The sequence below is a fragment of the Lissotriton vulgaris genome, unplaced genomic scaffold (assembly GCF_964263255.1).
Source record: "Lissotriton vulgaris unplaced genomic scaffold, aLisVul1.2 SCAFFOLD_1368, whole genome shotgun sequence".
Taxonomy (NCBI): domain Eukaryota; kingdom Metazoa; phylum Chordata; class Amphibia; order Caudata; family Salamandridae; genus Lissotriton; species Lissotriton vulgaris.
The window spans coordinates 530,441-549,750 of NW_028255661.1; the positions used below are offsets into that span (position 1 = coordinate 530,441).

Genomic DNA, 19,310 nt, shown 5'->3' on the forward strand with positions numbered 1-19,310 from the left:
TCCTAGTGTGCAGCCGCGGCCGGTCTATTGGAGCTGAGGAGCCACGACCCCTCACCTTTTGCCCCTAAGAACAGTGTCTCTCGGGCTGAGCAAACGTTGGCCTGATGGACACTATTCATTTTCAGGTCAGGTAGCCAGGAGCAAGGCATGCACTACATGCTTGTGTGCCCAATGATCATCACACTCTGTTCATGTGACCAATCTCTTCCTAGTGTGCTCAATGATCATCATGCTCTGTCCATGTGCCCAAGCTCTTCCTAGTGTGCCCAATGTTCTTCACTCTGTCCATTTGACCAAGCTCTTCCTAGTGTACCAAGTTATCCTCACACTATCTGTCCATGTGCACAAGCTCTTCCTCGTGTGTCCAATGATCCTTACACTCTCTTTCCATGCGCCCAAGCTCTTCCTAGTGTGCCCAATGATCTTCACAATAACTTATTTTGTACCCAAGCTCTTGCGAGTGTGCCCAGTGATACCCACACTATCCGTTCATGTGCCAAAGCTCTTCCTAGTGTGCCCAATGATCCTCACAATAACTTATTATGTACGCAAGTTCTTGCTAGTGTGCTTAGTGATACTCACAATATCCGTTCATGTGCCCAAGCTCTTCCTAGTGTGCTCAATGATGCCCACAGTCTCTGTCCATGTGCCCAAACTCTTCCTAGTGTGCCCATTGATCTTCACACTCTGTCCATGTGCCCAAGCTCTTCCTAGTGTATCCAATGATCCTCACACTAGCTGTCCATGTAGCAAAGCTCTTCCTAGTGTGCTCAATGTTCTTCACCCTCTGTCCATTTGACCAAGCTCTTTCTAGTGTGCCCAGTTATCCTCACACTATCTGTCTATGTGCAGAAGCCCCTCCTAGTGTGTACAATGATCCTCACAGACCCTGTCAATGTGCCAAAGCACTTTGCAGTGTGCCCCATGTTCTTCACACTCTGTCCATGTGCACAAGCTCTTCCCGGTGTGCAGCCGCGGCCAGTCCATTGGGGCTGAGGGGCCACGACCCCTCACCTTTTGCCCCTACGAACATTTTGTATCAGGCTGAGCAAAGGTCGGCCTGACAGACACTGTTTGTTTTAAGGTCAGGCAGCCATGAGCTAGACATTAGCTAAGTGTGCAGGCTCCTGGCTGCCTGAGCTGAACTTTGCTGGTCTGAGGATGTCACAGCTCCTGTGGGCGTGACCTCCTCAGCTCTGCAAAGGTCCTTGAGGCCCTCCCCCTCAATTTATGAGGGGTAGCGTCACTCATTGCCTCGAACCTGTGAGCTTCAGTTTTAAGCCCTGAAGCACCCAGGGTTGATTGTCAATCAGTGACACTACAGAGTAGGGGTGGGGTAAGCAGTCTCACCGACCCCATCCCACTCTGCGATGACATTGGGACTGCTGCCTTCCCTCAAGGGCTGAACTTAGGTCTCCGCTCCCCAGCTGTGTACTGAAAGCTCCTCACACTACCAGGAACTACTCACATGTCTTCTCCATCGTGTCTAGGGGCCACAGACTCCTGACTTTGCACATCAGTGAGCCTCAGCTCTTCTCACTCTGCATCAAGCTTCTTATGTTGTCCACGTGACCCCACTGTTCACAGAGTGTGTTCATGTACTTTAAGGTAGACTGTCAACGTTTTCAGATGAATTGGAAGTGGCCTAGCCCCCTGATGGCAGCTAGGACTCTGACATGCATCAACAAGAAGTAGTACTCCTGTATAACATTTTAATCATGTTATGCGCAAACTTCAAACAATCAAAATCATAAAGCATTCAATATTAACATTTCATTTCACTTTGTTTCAGTAATACAAATATTTCTCATATGCAATCAAATACATTTCAATCATTGACCCACTGCATTTCGGAACAAAATGTTCCTTTTGTTCCGAAATGCATTGGGTCAATGATTGAAATGTAATTGATTGTTTAAAATGTGCGCATAACATGATTAAAATGTTATAAAGGAGTACTACTTCTTGTTGATGCATGTCAGAGTCCTAGCTGCCATCAGGGGGCTAGGCCACTTCCATAAATGTTAGCAGGCATTAATCTGACATAGCACACATACCAGAATAGCAGGATTAATTTGCAAAAACTCGAGTGCGATTTCCACACACATTCAAACGTTTTCAGATGCCCAAACCTCTAGTCTAGAGCATTGTCACTGGGCTCCTGGACCTCATGTTTTCTGTTTATGTGGTCAAGATTCTCACACATTTTGTAAATATCTAAAAAACACTAGAATAAAATGGCTCTGGAACCTATTTTAGAACTCCCAGTAGAGGCTAATGGACAGGTGACCCTAATGAACAGGCTAAAGTGGAGGAGTGAGGGAGAGGTTAATGCCCCATTTTAAATACTCATCATAAATGCCAACTGGTGCCATGTCATGTGTGGCCCCTTCGGCCAGCTGTTGCTTTTAGATGGCTTACCAATCTACACTGAAGAGAATACAGGAGAGGGCCTCTATACAGTCACCGAAAGCAGATCCCACATACAGTTCTGAATAAGAGGTGGGCATAACTCATGTAATTCCATGTAGCGTAATCATGCGGAATTATCTAACAATTCCGCGAGATCCTGCGGATTTACGCAAGAAGATTAATTCCCATTTTATCGCTGTTTCTTAGCCAGAATGGTTGTGAGCAGGCATTTTTGTGCTAAGAAATAGCGTTAAGTGCAGCAGAACGTGATTAGCGAGCGGAAGTGGCCATTCACTTTTGCTGAATGCGTCCTTGGGGTAAGATCTTCCCCCAACGTACTCCCGGCATTTAGTGCTAAGAAATAGTGCTACATGCAGCAGAACATGATTAGTGAGAGCCAGAGGCAACGCACGGTCACTAAATGTGCTTTTCCCCCAAATTACGCAAGCAGGGGTAGTAGTGTCATTATTGGCAATCCCACATCAAAGAGTAATGCGGAATTACCGAAATTTCTCCTATTACTCTGACGCAACTGAAATTTCACCAAGGCCTGCTCTGAATGAGAGAAAACTTCATTAGCCTAAATGGAGATAGATTTAATCTCCTGATCTTAGGGGAGAAAAACAGGGCCTCTAGCTGTTTAAATGGGTCTCCAGTATAAGCTCTCCTATCCCCACAGTTTAGAAAACTAAAACCCTTGTGATGATCTTAACTCGAACCTCTCATTCACCCCCTCAAATCAATGGTGTGGTCAAGGGGATCAACATGCAACTCTGCTTTCTTTCCAAACTCTTTCTTCTCCTGCAAGTGTCTCATCAAATCGAAATTACCTATCTTTCATTTTGAGGCGGTTAGACTTATGTCACGTGATTTACAAGGCCTGCTACAAATAAGTGACGGACTAACTCCAAAGACCCCAAAATAAGTCCACCATGATGTGCCTGAAGTTGGATACATTTGACCACATCCAATTGGCTCTGGATGCGATCTAGTGAACGTTAACATATTCAAGTCACTCCCTGTTACCCAAAATGCCTCCATGAATAAAGGCCTGTTCTCCTGCAAAAGCTGGCCCCTTTGGGCAGCACCATAACACACCTTCAGGCCACTTCAGTGGTTAGTAATTCAGAGGGGGGTTACTGGGAGTCCTAGGCCTAAAACTATTGAATGCCCTCGACTCCTAAGTCCTAACTTCACAGAATGAGACAGCTTTTTGGAAAACCTTTGCCTTGGACTTATCCCAGAGTCTGCGGTTGGAGAAAGTTAAAAGTGAGGTCCAACCCAATCGAATAGACTGAGAAAGCGTGGTTATTGCCCTTGTTGTACTATGTTCTCCTTGTTTTGCTGTACAAGCCAGTGCTCAGATGATTATAATTGTTTTATAAAACACCCCAAAAAACTAAATAAATAAGTAATTAAGTAAGCAACCCCTTCTGTGTTCACTGGTCAGTCCCTGGTGGAGCAGTGATTGTCCCCGATCACAAACCTCTCTGGACCTCCCTCAGCTCACCTAAATCACCCATTGGGGAGAGGATGTGGCCCGTGGGCTAGATTGCCGACTTTGGTGTGGGAAACCAAGGTCCTGTGATTCTAGGCAAGTCACTTACAGGTAGATTCATCAAGCCGAAATCGTCCCGCAAAGGGCCAGATTCTGAGAATCTGGCCCTTTGCGAGCGCTATTTTTGCATTTGGGATTCATCATCCCAAATGCAAAAATCGCAATTCTAGAAATCGCTAAATTGCGATTAATTGCATTTAAGGAATCTCAATTTGAGATTCCTTAAATGCAATTCATGAACCATTTTAAAATTGCGAATTCGGAATCTGGGGCCGCTATTTACCGCGAAGTCAAACTACGTGGTAAATAGTAAAAACTTAGAAAAATGCGCTTTGGTGCATTTTTCTAAGTTGTATGTTACACACACACATGTCCTTTGGACATGTGTCTGCGCAACACCAGTGTACATTACCATTTCAGGGGTGCTACAGGGTGTCCTTTGGACACCCTGGCACCCTTGAAATTGCTTCTTTATTTGCGATTCGCTACTTGCGATTCGCAAATAAGGAAATACTGCCCATTCATTCCTATGGGCCTTTTGGCCCATAGGAATGAATGGGAAAGCCAATCCTTATTTGCGATTAGCAATTAGCGAATCGCAAATAAGGAAGCAGTAGAAATTGCATAAAATATTGCGATTTCTACATGCATCCCGTTTTGCGAGTCTTTAATAGCGAATCCTTAAAATTCGCTAATAAGGACTCGCAAAACTTTACTTTAATGAATCTGGGGGTTAATCTCCCCGTGCCTGAATGTGTCTTTGTATAACCTAACCGTTGTTCATGTAAAGCGCTCCAAAAGTTTGCGCTATATAAATCTGCATTAAAAAACATAAAATAGCTTAGCTGCCAGATGTGTGCAAGGAGGGGTCAGAGGGTGAATGGGGGTAATGGTGTGTTAAAAACATCGACTGTGATAACGAACAACCACTTTAAATAGGCAAATCTGACAGAAAAACGAGCGGTCAGGGACAAAGACAAGGCTGGAGCAAGATGAGAGGGCCCCTTTTTTTTTCTCGAGTTTTATATAGCGCAAACTTGCCCCAAAGGTATCAGAGCGCTTTACATGAACACCAGCTGTGTTACATAAGGACACATTCATTTTTGTGAAGCAAAGGAAGATTACGTGATCTTCCCAAAATCACAGGATGTTGAGCGTCATTGCCAAAATTCAAACCCAGTTCCCCAGATTTGTGGGTCGACCGCCCTAGCCGTTAGACTACATCCTCTCCCCATCTTTTCCTGATCTCACTTGTAGGACTATCCACAGTGGCGTAGCTATGGGGGCCAAGGGAAATGCGGTTCGCCCCGGGCATCACTTTTTTGAGGGAGGAGGTGAGTTTTGTTTTATTTTTATTTTTTAATCTCCCTCGTTGGCGTCCCTATAGCCAACCCCTTCCCCCCTCTTGTTGGCTCGTTGTCGCCTGCAACCCCCCGTTCGGCATTGGCCGTTCGCCCGCACCCCGCTGTTACCGGCAATGGGCGGTGGCAAACTGAGGTATCGCCTTGGGTCTCACAAAAGCCCTAGCTATGCCACTGTGTCAAAGCGCTTGAAAAAGCCTGACCCTCCGTGCTGTTCCGCCTTCTCTGGTAGCCCCTCATCTCCCGAGGACTCTTGTGGCCTCACTGCACAGAGGACAGCACAGAGCAGTATCTGAAAGTGGGGGCTCGGCCTGGGCTTTAAGTGCGCTGGGTCCTGCTGGTGCTCAGCACCAGCAGTTATAAAAGCAGCTGCTGAGATGGGTCCCTATCGGGCTCTCCATTATTGCCTGCCATCACCCTGAGGGTGGAAAAACAATATTAACTCTGCAGCAGTGCCACCCTTCACTGCCTTTGATGTAACTTCAAAGAGACTCGTTATAGTCCTTTTACAATCTCATCCTTTGAGAACTGAAGAATTTTCAACATTATATACAACAAAGCAATAGTTGTTGATTATTTATCTTATGCAACTAAAAACCCCTGGCAAAGCCAATAGTCCTAGCTTGCTGTAGGTTTAATGTTACCGGTTGTATTATATATCTGTATACGATGGCATGGCATCTAATACTAGTCGGGCGGCATACTGGTTCAGAGAAAACCTGGCTTGGCAGTTCGGGCTGGCCTGTTCCCATGAGGCACAGGGTCAAGAATGATTTGGGTATAGCTGGGTCTGAACTGAAGTGGCAAAGTGAGCTAAAGAACGAGGATAAATTCAACTCAGATCTGTGACGGGGTGAGTGTCTGAAAAGTTTCAGCACTTTGTCCATCATTCCTTGTGTTTGCTTTCTTCGCACTAAGTTGGCAGGGTATGCCCAGACCCTGGTGGGTCCCTCGTTCACTTTGCCACTCGATTCAAGCTAGCCTGGCTAATGAGGGGTGTTACACGAAACCGATGTTTGTTTCCGGTTCAGGGAAGACCTGGCTTGGCAGTTAGGGTTGGAATGTTCTCATGAGGCACAGGGTCAAGACTGATTCGCATACAGCTGGGTCTGAATTGAGGTGGTGAATTGAGCTAAAGAACGATGATGGATTCAATCCAGATCTGTGACTGGGGGTGGGTGTATGAAAAGTTTCAGCACTCAGTCCATTATCTCCTTGTGTTTGCTTGGCACACTATGCTAAACACAGATTTTTAGCATACATGTTTTTAAGCCACACCCTTAATTACACTGGGCACGACCCTTTGAGAGACCACCCCCCAGCCCCCTAACTTTTGTCATCAAAAATTAAAAGTCATGACTAGGTCACATTCATTTTTTTTAGGCACGGAGAGATTACGTGATTCATTGCAGGAAGGGGATGTGGGGGAGCAGATGATTACCTGGATCCACGGATTCCACTGACTTTGGTCATCAATCTCTCATACTCCCTTAGGCTATGCAAGAGGCCAATTTTCGTGGTCAGAATCTTGTTGTTAGGGATCTGGTACAGAAGCTGTTCTCCTAAATGTCAGGAGACAAAAAGAGCAAAGTTATTTAACATTAGCAGCGATTCTTTTGTGTCTCTTTTTTTCACTGATAGCTCCAAGCTCTGTGAACATCTCACACAGCAGCAGCGCTACAAAATAAACTTGTATCTAGACCAGGCACCATGGAGCATACCTTTCTAGAAAGTAACATACTACGGATCTTTTGGGGAAATCCTGTATGGAATACCCAAGGGCCTCCAATATGTCCCAAGAAGTGTTGTTGAGAAAGGAGTGACCCTTTAAATTATATAAAATCCAGACTTCAAAAGTGTCTTTTCTGGCATTCCCTCAGTCCATTCTGCCAAGAGCTTGTCCAGAGGGTCTTCAGTCGCCAAGGATGGTGTAAGATAGATCATATAGTATCTCGCCTCGAGGACCCAAACATTTAGACCTTAGGCTCAGAAGGCCATGGGATGAGATTTTACATAATCTATGCAGTGGTTCAGGCAGTTTAAACATTTTCACACAAGCTGGCCCAGGTCTGCCCCTTAGCATGCTCTCAGGTCCAGGCATACCACTGGCACACATTGCGATTCTTTATACCTCTGTACTCCTCATTCAGCCGATGGACACTGACAAACAGAAAGTGTAGCAAAAGCTACCTTGCCACTTCGATGGGTCTGGAAGAAATTAGACCATTTTTTTTTCAAATGAGGCTGGTCGACCTCTTCATATTCCCTCCTTGAAAGCCGGTCTCTTTGGTTGGCCAGCATCAATGGTACTGGAGAATATACGGGAGCCTCACTGTGTAAACCCTCATATTTCTGTTACAATCTCAGCTTTAAGTTTAAAACCATCAAATCCCACACCACTGATTCAACCTGCTGGGATAACAGATCACAAAGAATTAAAAGGTATACTAGTCTAGTAGGGCCCATATTGTACTGCCTGCAAAGTCATGGCTACACCAATATAACCAGAGCTCTTAACTAGTCACAGCTGTACTGCCCGTTTTCTGATGTTAACAAATCAACAAGGAGGGACAAGGGGCAAAAAAGGTCCAGCACACGAGCCCCAAGAAATGAACTGTAAAACCACAAGGTGTGTTGGTCCTAACAGAAGAAAGGGGGAGAGAAAGTTCTAAATGGGGGGATAATTCCTATTAGGAGCAAGGGCCCTCACACACCCCGGGGGGATGTAGAGCTTCTCCGGGACTTCACTCCGCTCAGGACTTCTCGGAGGGTAGGTCGGTCACTTATTGCATACCCGATGGATGAGTTGGAAAAAACACCATTGAGCGTTCCACGACTCCAGGGCACTTGGCTTATTCCTTTCCACACTCCTGGTCCCTACTCAGAGTACCTTGTTGCAGTTGGTGTATTTGGAGAGGGTATGGTTATCTACTTTTACACACAGATATGAAACGCCCCTCTGAGAGTAGCCAGTAGGGTTTTTAGGTCCTGAAGAAATGCCACAATCTCTAAGACACAAAAGGGCACAAAACATGTTGACCGATGTCCTTACCTAAACACTTGATGAGACTACTAGACTCTCTTGCAAGTGCTGTAGGTTTTTAATCATGGCATGGAACCGCTAATAAAAGTTGGTCCAGCTGGTTCACATATTTTTTTTTTAATTTACATATTCCACCACACTCTACTCACCTCTGCATGTACACCTCACACACCGAATTCATCATTGGCCAAGATCACAGGCAAATTATCTCCAGCAAAGAGTCCCCCTGCAGGTCCCCTTGGGCATTGCAGCGCCGGCCCAACGAGGGGCTGCCCTATTATGAAGCATGACATCCCCCGGGTGTGTGAGGGCCTTTGCTCCTTATAGGAGCTATCCCACCCCATTTAGGACTTTACCTCCCCCTCTCTTCTGTTAGGAACAGAACACCTCGTGGTTTTACAGTTTTCAGATGTTGCAATGATGGCCTAACATGAACTTTCCATTGAAATCACTGGACTGAACGAAAATCCCGAAAGATAGTGGCCTTTTTCAGTTTGAAAACTATTTCATTGCTACTATGCGTTTGGAAGAGGAGGCAATGGCACGGGTTACCGGCCAGGGCAGTGGTCTAGATGAAAAAGATCTTTTAAATGCATCAAACTGCTCTGCCGCAGTCACCTCTGTCACACGCTGGGGCAGAAGACACTTTTTCAAGGCACTGCCAACACACAATACAACCCAAGCTCTGAAGTAACCATATGAACATTCTATCTACTTTTACCCACATTTGTACTTTACAAATAGTTGATCGAAACTAATGGTTCAACCTGCAGACCAACACATTTCAATATTCTTTTTAGCACAGCACACACTCCTTCTTTACAGCCCCTGTCCAACATCTCATGTCCTCTCGATCCATCTACTGTTCTCCAGAAGTGAAAATTGAATCCCTCTAAGACCACATAACATGACTTATGCTTTCAATCTTTTCTCTCTTCTGTCTCTTCTATGTCCCTCTCCTGTTCCTTTCAATGCTTGAAGCAGCCAAAGGGCAGCTCTAAGGGCAATATACACATCTTCCTTGGCATAACATTGAATTGAAATTGATGGCCGATGCCTCCATATGAGGGTGCCTAAGAATTATGCATAAACCGAGAGCAAACATGCCAACGAGGATTTAGTTTCCCATGTGACGCAGGTCAGAGGTAGACAAGCGGCTACATCAGTCTTGAAGGACTGGTGAAGAGTTAGTCACATATCCCCTAGCCAAATTCTTTGAGTGGTAGGAACTTTTAAGGGTCTAGATGATTTGTGAATAGGCCAGTGAGCTTAAGGAGGATATGGGACCTTTAAGGACACTGGAAAAAGGGCAGAACGTAATCTACCTGTTTGGCCCTAGGAGACAAGAACACTACACTATTAAGATATCAAAGGGCAGATAACACTCCAGCCTCATGTCTCCAGTTTTCAGGCTGTGTGCTAAACATTGCCTTTAAAATAACAGGGACTTTAGACTTCCATATTTAAACAGCAAAACAGAGCAAAGAGTAGAGGCGGGCTTACCTTCCCTGAAGGCGCGGTAAGTGGCAGGGGTCTTAACTTCGCACCACTTCAGCTTGTAGTCCTCGCGGCTCGGGTCGTAGAGCCGATGCCAACCCTTGGCCATAAAGTAGGATGCCACCCTGCGGGAGCAGACAAAAAAGGAAGCGTGGTGACACCTGAGTAAGACTAATGTCTCTGATGGTCCAAGACAGGACACTAACCGATAGAATGCTCAACATGAATGCAGCCAACAGGGAGCTGCAAAGGTACCTGCCAGTCTGCCACTAAATAGCTCGGGCATCTGGTCATAAAAGCCATGAGAGAAAGCACAAAATTTGAAGCTAAAAAGATCTAACCTTACCTAATTACATACAACAAGCACTGAGAATTATATAATGCGACTTGGTAGAGACACATAAAATGCTGATACACTTACCAGTGAATCTTGAGATAAAACATTCCATGATAAAAATAATTACCACAAAACAAAATGCCGGTCACAAGCTAAACATAACATCCAGAGCGCGGCAACCGTGACCAATCTTGGCCACTACCAAGCTTCCAATCAACAGTCACCCTGTGGGCAAACTGTTGTCAGAGACTGAAGGCTGAAGCGGAAGGCTGGTCAGCCAACCTTGCCACCAGGCCAGCATCCATCCACACAGCCATTGCCAAAATAACACATTTGGCTCCAAGGTCTAGACACATAGTTCATAATGAAGGCCTTGGTCCCATTAATTCAAGTGTGTGAGAAAATAATCTGGTATCTTGGCCAGAGAGGTGCCTAGAGGCTAGACCATGGGTGATGAGTACTAAAATCTATTTAGTGCTCCACTTCTGCATTGCTCAGGTGTAGGCAAACCAGAGGTCTCACTCACCCTCCAACACCCCACAGCTACTGGAAAGGAATGAAGCAGGCAGGGGTGAAGTCCATATAGTGCAGACCAAGCACCTCATACACTTGAGGCCTGCTGAGTCCACATGCATGACTGTGTGGAAGCAAATCTTATTCTCACCCTCTATATGACTTCTTCTTCTACACCGCCACTTTGCTCTCACAGCAATGTCAAACTGCCAAGTAGCCAATAAACAACTAAATCGCAGACATGGCAACTTAACCATGCTGGCTAAACGAAAGGAGGTCTCTGGTGGGATCGCCCCTTACAATTGTACGCCACATGTGGTTGGCCCTTCTTCCGGCCTTTCACAGGCACCTGCGCTGAGGGACACCACCAGCTACCTGCAGATTGGTCTGGCCATGTCTGGTGCGGCTCTGGGCGCTGTGCAATGTTTTTGGCATGTGTAGAGCACATAGCCGCTAGAAGAGCCCCGTGCAGCTGTTGGCTGCCCTAGGGACACCTCACCAATCACACCAGGGCTTTCAGTGCACACCTCCATTTCCGTCAACCTGATAGGATGTTTCAAATATTGTGCTGGATCAACCAGTAAATGTATCAATTATTTGCTAAGTCAACCTGCGAAGGGACGTTTCAAGTGCTGTGCTAATTAGCCTGGGGCTGTGGTTCTTACTTTGTTTGAGGCTCGATCTGGATTAAAAGAAAAAAGGATAATCTGTCGTCATATTGCTGGTTAGGTGACACTGTCAATATTTATTGCAGCACATTACCTTGTAAAATCTGGCCTGCTTGGTAGACCCAGTCAATCCAACATGGCGCCCTTCTCCTCCATGGACTGAACAAATGGATTTAGCTTACCCTAAATGTCTACCTTTACATTTTTGCACTCTTGTCTTCGGGTACCAGTTTTCTGTGGTCCCGTTTCTGTGGAGCTGATTAGAATAATGTATTTTTGGGTGCCCAAATGCCAACTGATGTACCAAAGAGGCGGTATCAGTAAATACATTAGGACACTGGACTTTAGGGAACTTCGCTGAACACAAGAGTGAAAGAGGGCCTTCTGACCCAGCATTCAGAAGTTTCTCTTTCTTCTTCCCGCTGTTTAATTTGAAAGACGACGGCGTGCCTGAAATGCAACAGTAAAACGAAACTACATAACAGCACCCTCACTTTCAATATAATAAATGTTATTTATTTTGATGCAACTTGAATTAACCCGTTGATATACATTACTTAGAATGCAATCATTAAGTAAGCACTTTAGGCACAATCACCAGACATTGACATGAGCAAAAGTGATATTCAACAAGATTTCACATGACAAAAATCTCAAGGACATTTCACATACAGCATCCAGAAAAAATATATACATAGATACATAAACTGAAAACAACAAAAGAAGGTGTTTTATGCACATCTCTTAAAAATATTTCAACCACAACACCTGATAATTGGGACAGTTCAGGCCAATTTAATAACTTCTGTTCCCTGTAGAGGGTGGCATTATAACGTCTGTGGGAGTTGTGTGGTTTATCTGGGCTCATATGTGACCATAGGCATAAAAGTACTACACCACTCTGCCTACGCGTTTCAATTGCTCACGTGAACAACAACATTTTATGAGATCTTCTTCAGGGCAGTTGTACAGGGAATGTTTCTTGCGAAGATGGGGAGCGATGTTGTCTGTCTCAGGTGGAGCAGCAGGCCGTTCCAGGCTCGGGCTGCGAGGAAGGAGAAGGAGCGGTCTCCCGATCTGGTCTTTCTGGTGCGGGGGACCACACATAGGAGAGCTGGGCAGATCGTAGGGTCCTCTGGGGTGCGTGGAATTTGAGTTGGCTGTTCAGGTATGCTGATCCGTGTCATGGAGGACCTTGTGGGAGTGGGTGAGCATCTTGAAGGTGACTCTAGCTTCGATGGGGAGCCAGTGGAGTGTGCGCAGGTGCTGGGAGATGTCGCAGTGACATGGCAGGTCGAGGAACAGTCTTGCAGAGGTGTTCTGGATGTTCTGTAGCTTGCAGTGAGGTTTTGTTTATTTCAGCGTAGAGGGTGTTGCCGTAGTCCAAAGGTTTATGTGTTCAAGTAAGCAGAAACAATTGCTCTGTACCGCTTACCTTCAAGCAACAGCTCCTCCAACTTAATTGGTGTCTAAAAGCAACTTTGTGTGAACCGGGTGCCTGGAGTGTGAATACTCCACAAATTGCAGTATTCACACACCGTTGTCACAAGTGAGGGTGCTGTTGTGTAGTTTAATTTATTGGATCCCGACCCACAATGGCCTTATTAGAGTCCACCCACGTCTTATTTGTGTATGAAATGCTACAATGGCATTAAAGTCCTTGTGCCTCAGGCAAAGACAGAGGCCATGATGGGGACCATCTCCATCATAGGCTCCTGCCTGCGGCTGCAGCCTTTAACTTGTGAACAAGGCTTTTCACCACTCACTTTGGAGTATCCTGTATGGAAGGCCGAGATTAGTTGATTGTTGTTTATCTGCATTTGAGGGTGGCACTATTGAATTTAAAAACCAACAATATCATGGAACAAGAATATTGAGGACAGAATATACAAGTACAAAATATTGAAAGGTAAGTGGTGCTAGGGAAGTATAGATTTGCAAATTATAACTCTGCAACTATTTACCTTGAAGATATATGTACCTTCTTGATACATACATGTGAAGTTAGGTGTAGAAAATCTAGATTTACCTGTCGATATTTTATTTTCAATATTCTGTCCTCGATTTTGTGTCCCATCAATATTGTTGTTTCGATATTCAAAGGGCACACTGCAGTTGAGGTTCAGTGCTGGGACATGAAGTGGCCAGATAGTGGATGTGATACTCTACCTGTCTATTGTGATACTATTGCCAGCATGATGACAGGTGGTGGCAAATGCCCTTGCCTCTACTGCGGAGTTATAAGGCGACCAATTAACAGTTTAACACCCTCCTTACATTAGGACTGTTAACATCCTGATCAGAGTACAGTAACAATTAATTAGCACATGGAGTACATTTTCAGTCCTGGCCAGCCAATTAGAATGCTGCATGGGCCTGAGTCATCACTGCGAGAGAAGGACTCAGAGTAATGCTATTATCAGTAAGGAATTGCAGCATTACCCCTTCATCCTTCTCGCTGTGACGAGTCACCAATTGAGATGTAATCAAGCCAAAAAGCAGGCCAGGACAACTGCACAGAAAATGCAAGCACAAGCTTTAAACCATAGGCAAAAACTGTGCACAACATGAAAACCAGCATTGTGGATCGTGAACCCCTGAACCAGTGGCGGCTCCCACGCTAAGGCGGAGGAGTGTCGCCCCACTGCTTTGCGGCAGTGAAATAAAGGAAAAATAAAATTATAACTTGATGTTATTATCATTTTATTTTGGAGCCAGCTGTACAGGGTTTTTTGAAGATTTCAGATACTAAGGGCGCTCTGCCTCAAATTCTACGTTACAGAGTGTGGTGTAGGTGGGTTGATAAGTAGTGCGTGAAGAGCAGACGGAAAAAAGCCCTTAACCGTCTAAAAAAAGTCAATGACTTAACAACATATACACAGCTGAGCTCTCGCAACTACATTAGGGTAAAGATAAACATAGTAAAACGTGACATAAGCAATTAAATAGACAGAAGCAGATTCTTGGGTATTTTTCTTGTTTTTGCAAGACGATGATTTAATGTGTCCAGACTTGAAGAACAGTCCACAGTTAGCCGACACGTGTTTCGTCGTGCTTCGGTGAGTCAACACGACTCTTCAGGGCTTGAGGCTCAACTCAGATTAAATGGGTTGAGATCAGTCTGGTTCTTGTTGTAGCGTTCAATGCGCGGTCACATTCTTAGATATACTAATTCACTGTAATGGTTCGTCAAGTTTAGTTAGGAGCAAGAAAGTATTCCTGGGGGGCGTGGCTTGGCGCCCGGCGAGGACGGCAGCTCGGATGTGAGCGCTCCGAGTCGATAAGGGACTTCGCCACCTTTTTTCAACTCCAGGCACCTGCAAACCTCCTCCTTCCAGACCGGATAGCAGGGACAACAAAGCGGTCCTCCATGCAGCAACAACCGAGCGACGGAACGTCCGAAATCTTCAACTTTTCGGGGGACGCGGTTCACTGAAAGCCGCGACCGCCATTTTGGATCTCCACAACGCTCGCTACGGAGCATCCGCTCGTGGGTTATGCCTGCCAAACGAGAAGCCTCACCTCCCACCACCTACTCTTGAAGGGCTATCTCTCGCACTCCTAAAACTCCACGTCGAGTTTTTATCAAAAATTCGAAAGTCTTCACTGCATTGGCGCAACTTGAGGCCTCTCAGGAGCTTGCCAACCAGATGTCGCAGTCTAACACGGAACGACCTGTCCAACCTCCAGGCAAAGTGACAACGAAACGCCTCAAAAAAGACCCTCCATCACCGACTGGATCCACATCGGCTGTCTCCATGGAGTTATTACTTGAAGAAATCCGTGCCCTTAAGCCATTTATGGAAGAGACTAATTCTAAATAGCAGGTCCTTACTGATAATTGGTCTCAGATGGATGCTAGAGTGACTACTGTAGAACATTCTCTCACATCTCTTCAAGAGTCGTCCTCCAAGGTGTCACACATGCAGTCTCAGATTTCCTCTCTCCAAAAACAAGTTGAAGAATTGGAGAACCGAAACAGACGCAATAACCTTCGACTCTACGGCCTGGCGGAGAATTGTGAAGGGACTGACCCCATTGCCTTCTTTAAATCATTTCTGCCCAAGCTTCTTCATCTACCTGAAGGCACATCGCTTAACATCCAACGAGCTCACAGACTGGGTCGCCTTCCTTCTGCTTCTTCCCCCTCCTTACGGCCAAGGGGTATCATCATGTACTTTTTGGAATATACTGACCTGCTCAAAGTCATCTCAGCGGCCCGTGCTTCACCTCGTCTTCAATGGTCAGGCTCCAACCTCTTCTTTGCGCAGGACTACGCCAAGTCCACAGCCAGTCGACGCAAGGCCTTTTTAGACATGCGACCTGAACTTCGTGCCATTGGAGCCAGATACGGCCTTTTCCATCCTTGCTTATTCAGGGTTACTTACAACAACAAGACAACGACTTATGAGGATCCTGTTCGTCTTCGAAGTTTTTTGAACGCAACACAAACAGCTGATATGGACTTTTCTAGCTCTTCATCAGCTTTCCCTCCATGATTTCTGCATGCTATGTATCCGTTGTTTCACTTAATCTACATGTTTAATATCTGTTGTTGACTGCATCACTGTCTGCCTTTCCTAGGCTTTCCAGCGACTTCAGTCTCTATGTTCCTCTCTTCATTCTTTCCCGTTTCTCCTGCATCCCTGTTCGATGGTCGCGTATTGTTCACTGCTACCTTTTATACACCTTTTTGTCATTTAACGTTGTTCTATTTTCTTCTTCCTTCATTCGTCTCACTCATTTATGTTTTTCCTCCCTTTTTCTTGCAGGTTTATAATATGTATGGCGTTTTCCCCTCGACTTATCGGTTTGCTTGCATTGGACGCTTGCTTCCTCTGCCTGGCGCTCCCCTTTCATTCATTTTTCCTCGTCTCCTCTCCCTGGTGATCATTCCTCCCCACCTCTACCCTCCGTAAGTATGTTTTCCCTTTCCTCCCGAATGTTCGCTTTCCTTATCGCGATTTTCTCTCTCTCAAGTTCACTAGTTTCCTTTATTCCACAGGTGTCTTCCTTTCTTATTGTTCGACAACTCTTCTTCTATAAATTCCTCCCTATCATTCTTGCTACTTCATGGTCTACCTTCTCATATTTCTTATATCAACTGATTCTGTTTCTCTCTCCTTCGCTCTTTTTCCTTCTTCGTCACCCTTCTATTTATCATTATACTGCATTGCCTTTTACTGACTTTCTTACTTTCTTTGGTTTTCTTCTTCCTCTGGATTCTTTTTGCATCTTTTTTCTTTCTCATGACATTTTCCTCCTTTCGTATTTGCTATGTCTCTGAAGGTAATCACGTGGAATGTTAAGGGCGTTAATTCCCCCATCAAACGACAGAGAATTCTATCTCACCTTGCACGTTTGAATGTGGACATTGCTTTTTTGCAAGAAACTCATTTATCTGCTGAAGAATCTGTTAAATTGAAGAGAAGTTGGGTAGGTGATGTTTACTACTCTCCTGGGGATGGTAAACGCAATGGTGTTGCTATTTTATGTCACAAAGCTCTTTCTCATTCCCTGCTTGCTCAAGAATCAGATGCTGAAGGCAGATGGATATATGCCAAACTCTCTATCAAGAATGTTCCAATTTCTCACCTAAATGTTTATGCCCCTACCAGTGGTGATCCCACTTTCTGGCACTCATTTTCCCAGCACATCACCAGATTCATTGATGATAATTTTATACTGGCAGGAGATTGCAATCAGCCCCTAGATCCCTTTCTAGACAGGAACTCCAAAGCACACTTCATCCCTAACAAATCTCACAAATCCTTCTCTCAAGCTATTTCCCAACACAAACGTACTGATGCTTGGCGTCTATGCAACCCAGAACTTCAGGAATTTACTTTCTATTCTCCATGTCACCATTCCCAATCCCGAATTGATTACATTTTTGTTACCCACAACATTGCCCAAACTCTCACTCATGCGGAAATTGGTCCAATTTTACTTTCTGACCATGCCCCCACATTAATTCAATTGGACATCTTACCCAAATCAACAGGCCCTAAACGCTGGCGTTTCAACAATTCTCTCCTCCTAGACCCTAAATTTACTACCTCCTTCACTTCCTTCTCCCATGAATTTTTCTCCCTAAATGATAACTCCCCTGTCCCCAAACACACCATTTGGGATGCCTTTAAAGCGGCGGCAAGAGATTTCATCATTGGCTTTGTTGCTAAAAAACGTAGAGCTGCACGCGATTTTACTAAGGCTATCCTTCTGGATATTAAGAAATTGGAGCATTCTTATTTTACTTCCCGCTCACAGCAAACTTTAACCGCCCTGGTTAGCGCTAAGATGAAATTTAACAAAAAATCTACAGACGACGCATCCTTGTACTTATTAAAATCTAGTGCCAAGTTCTATGGAGGCAAAAATAAGGCTGGCAAGATCTTAGCCAATTATCTCAAGGTGAAACACAATAAATTAAACATTGAATCAATCTACGACGCCAACTCCAATCTCAAACACACAGACGCAGACATCCTCACTGAATTTTCTACCTTCTACAAGACCTTATACTCTTCTGAAACTCAGCCTTCTTCCCACTCTCTAGACACATTTTTCTCCTCCATTCAAAAACCATCTCACTTTCCGCTTGACCTCTCTCATTTGGAACTTGATATATCCCAACAAGAACTACTCAAAGCGCTTCAAACCCTCCAAAAAGACAAGGCCCCTGGGCCGGACGGCTTCACAGTAGAATTCTTTCTCCACTTTTCAAAGCTCCTTATTCCTAGACTCCATTCCCTCATTGGCACCTTCCTTTCCTTGGGTTCCTCCTCAGGCTCTTTTTCAGACGCTCATATTTGCCTCATACCCAAGGAGGGGAAGGATCCTCAACACTGCAAAAACTACAGGCCAATTTCTTTGGTCAATATTGACTATAAAATTTTTGCAAAGTCTCTTGCGGCACGTCTCGACCTTCTTCTTCCAGACCTCTTGGATGAGGAACAGTCGGGCTTTGTCAAAGGTCGTTTTATCACTGATAACACCAGACTCCTCTTCAACATTCTTTCTATATCTCGCCTTTTACCCCATCCCCTTGCAGCCATTGCCCTGGATGCCGAAAAGGCGTTTGATAGGGTCGAATGGACTTATCTATTTCACACCCTCCGTTGGTTTGGTTTCGGTCCTGTTTTTATATCCTTAATTTCACTACTTTATTCTAACCCGCGCGCAGCGGTTTGTGCCAACGGTCAAATATCTTCCTTTTTTGATTTAAAAAGAGGTGTTCGTCAAGGCTGTCCCTTGTCTCCCTTTCTCTTTAATCTGGCCTTAGAACCCTTCCTATCCAAGCTCCGTCAAAATCCCTCCATCCATGGTTTCCAATTGTCAGATTCCCACATCAAACTAGCCGCTTATGCGGATGACATTTTGCTATTTGTCTCCAACCCCTCCGTTTCCATTCCTGCCTTTCTCACTGAAGTCCATGCTTATTCCCAAATATCCGGCTATAAACTCAATAACGATAAATGTGAGATCCTCCCCTTGACTAAATTCACATTCAAACCCGATTTTGCCGCCTCTAATTTCACGTGGAAACCTTCCAATATCAAGTACCTTGGAATGCATATTACCCCTACCATCCCAGACACTGTTTCCCTGTGCATGTCCAAATGCATTCAAAAATTAACGGATCTCACATCCAAGTGGCATCCCCTTTACCTATCCTGGTGGGGTCGCCTTGACACTATTAAAATGATGTTGTCTCCCATTGTTCTCTACACCCTCTCCAATATTCCGGTCCCTGTTCCCTCCAAATTTTTCAAAAATATCAACTCTATTCTAATGTCCTTTCTTTGGAATAAAAAGAAGCCACGAATGTCTCTAGCACGTCTGATCCGTCTTAAATCAGAAGGTGGGGCTAACTTTCCTAACTTCCCCGCCTACCACAAGGCGTTCCAATTGAGGCAAG

At 45.0% G+C, this 19,310-nt stretch overlaps 1 protein-coding gene across 1 annotated transcript in view; it reads right to left on the reverse strand.

Annotated features, from left to right (window-relative positions):
• The window catches only part of TTLL10 (tubulin tyrosine ligase like 10), a 172,908-nt gene that overhangs the window by 81,050 nt on the left and 72,548 nt on the right, over positions 1-19,310 (reverse strand). Inside the window, exons 3-4 of the mRNA XM_086952019.1 lie at positions 9,878-9,996; positions 6,773-6,893 (exon numbers count right to left, since the gene is read on the reverse strand). Coding sequence (XP_086808145.1) covers positions 6,773-6,893; positions 9,878-9,996 — 240 coding nt within the window. The remainder of the gene's footprint in view (positions 1-6,772; positions 6,894-9,877; positions 9,997-19,310) is intronic.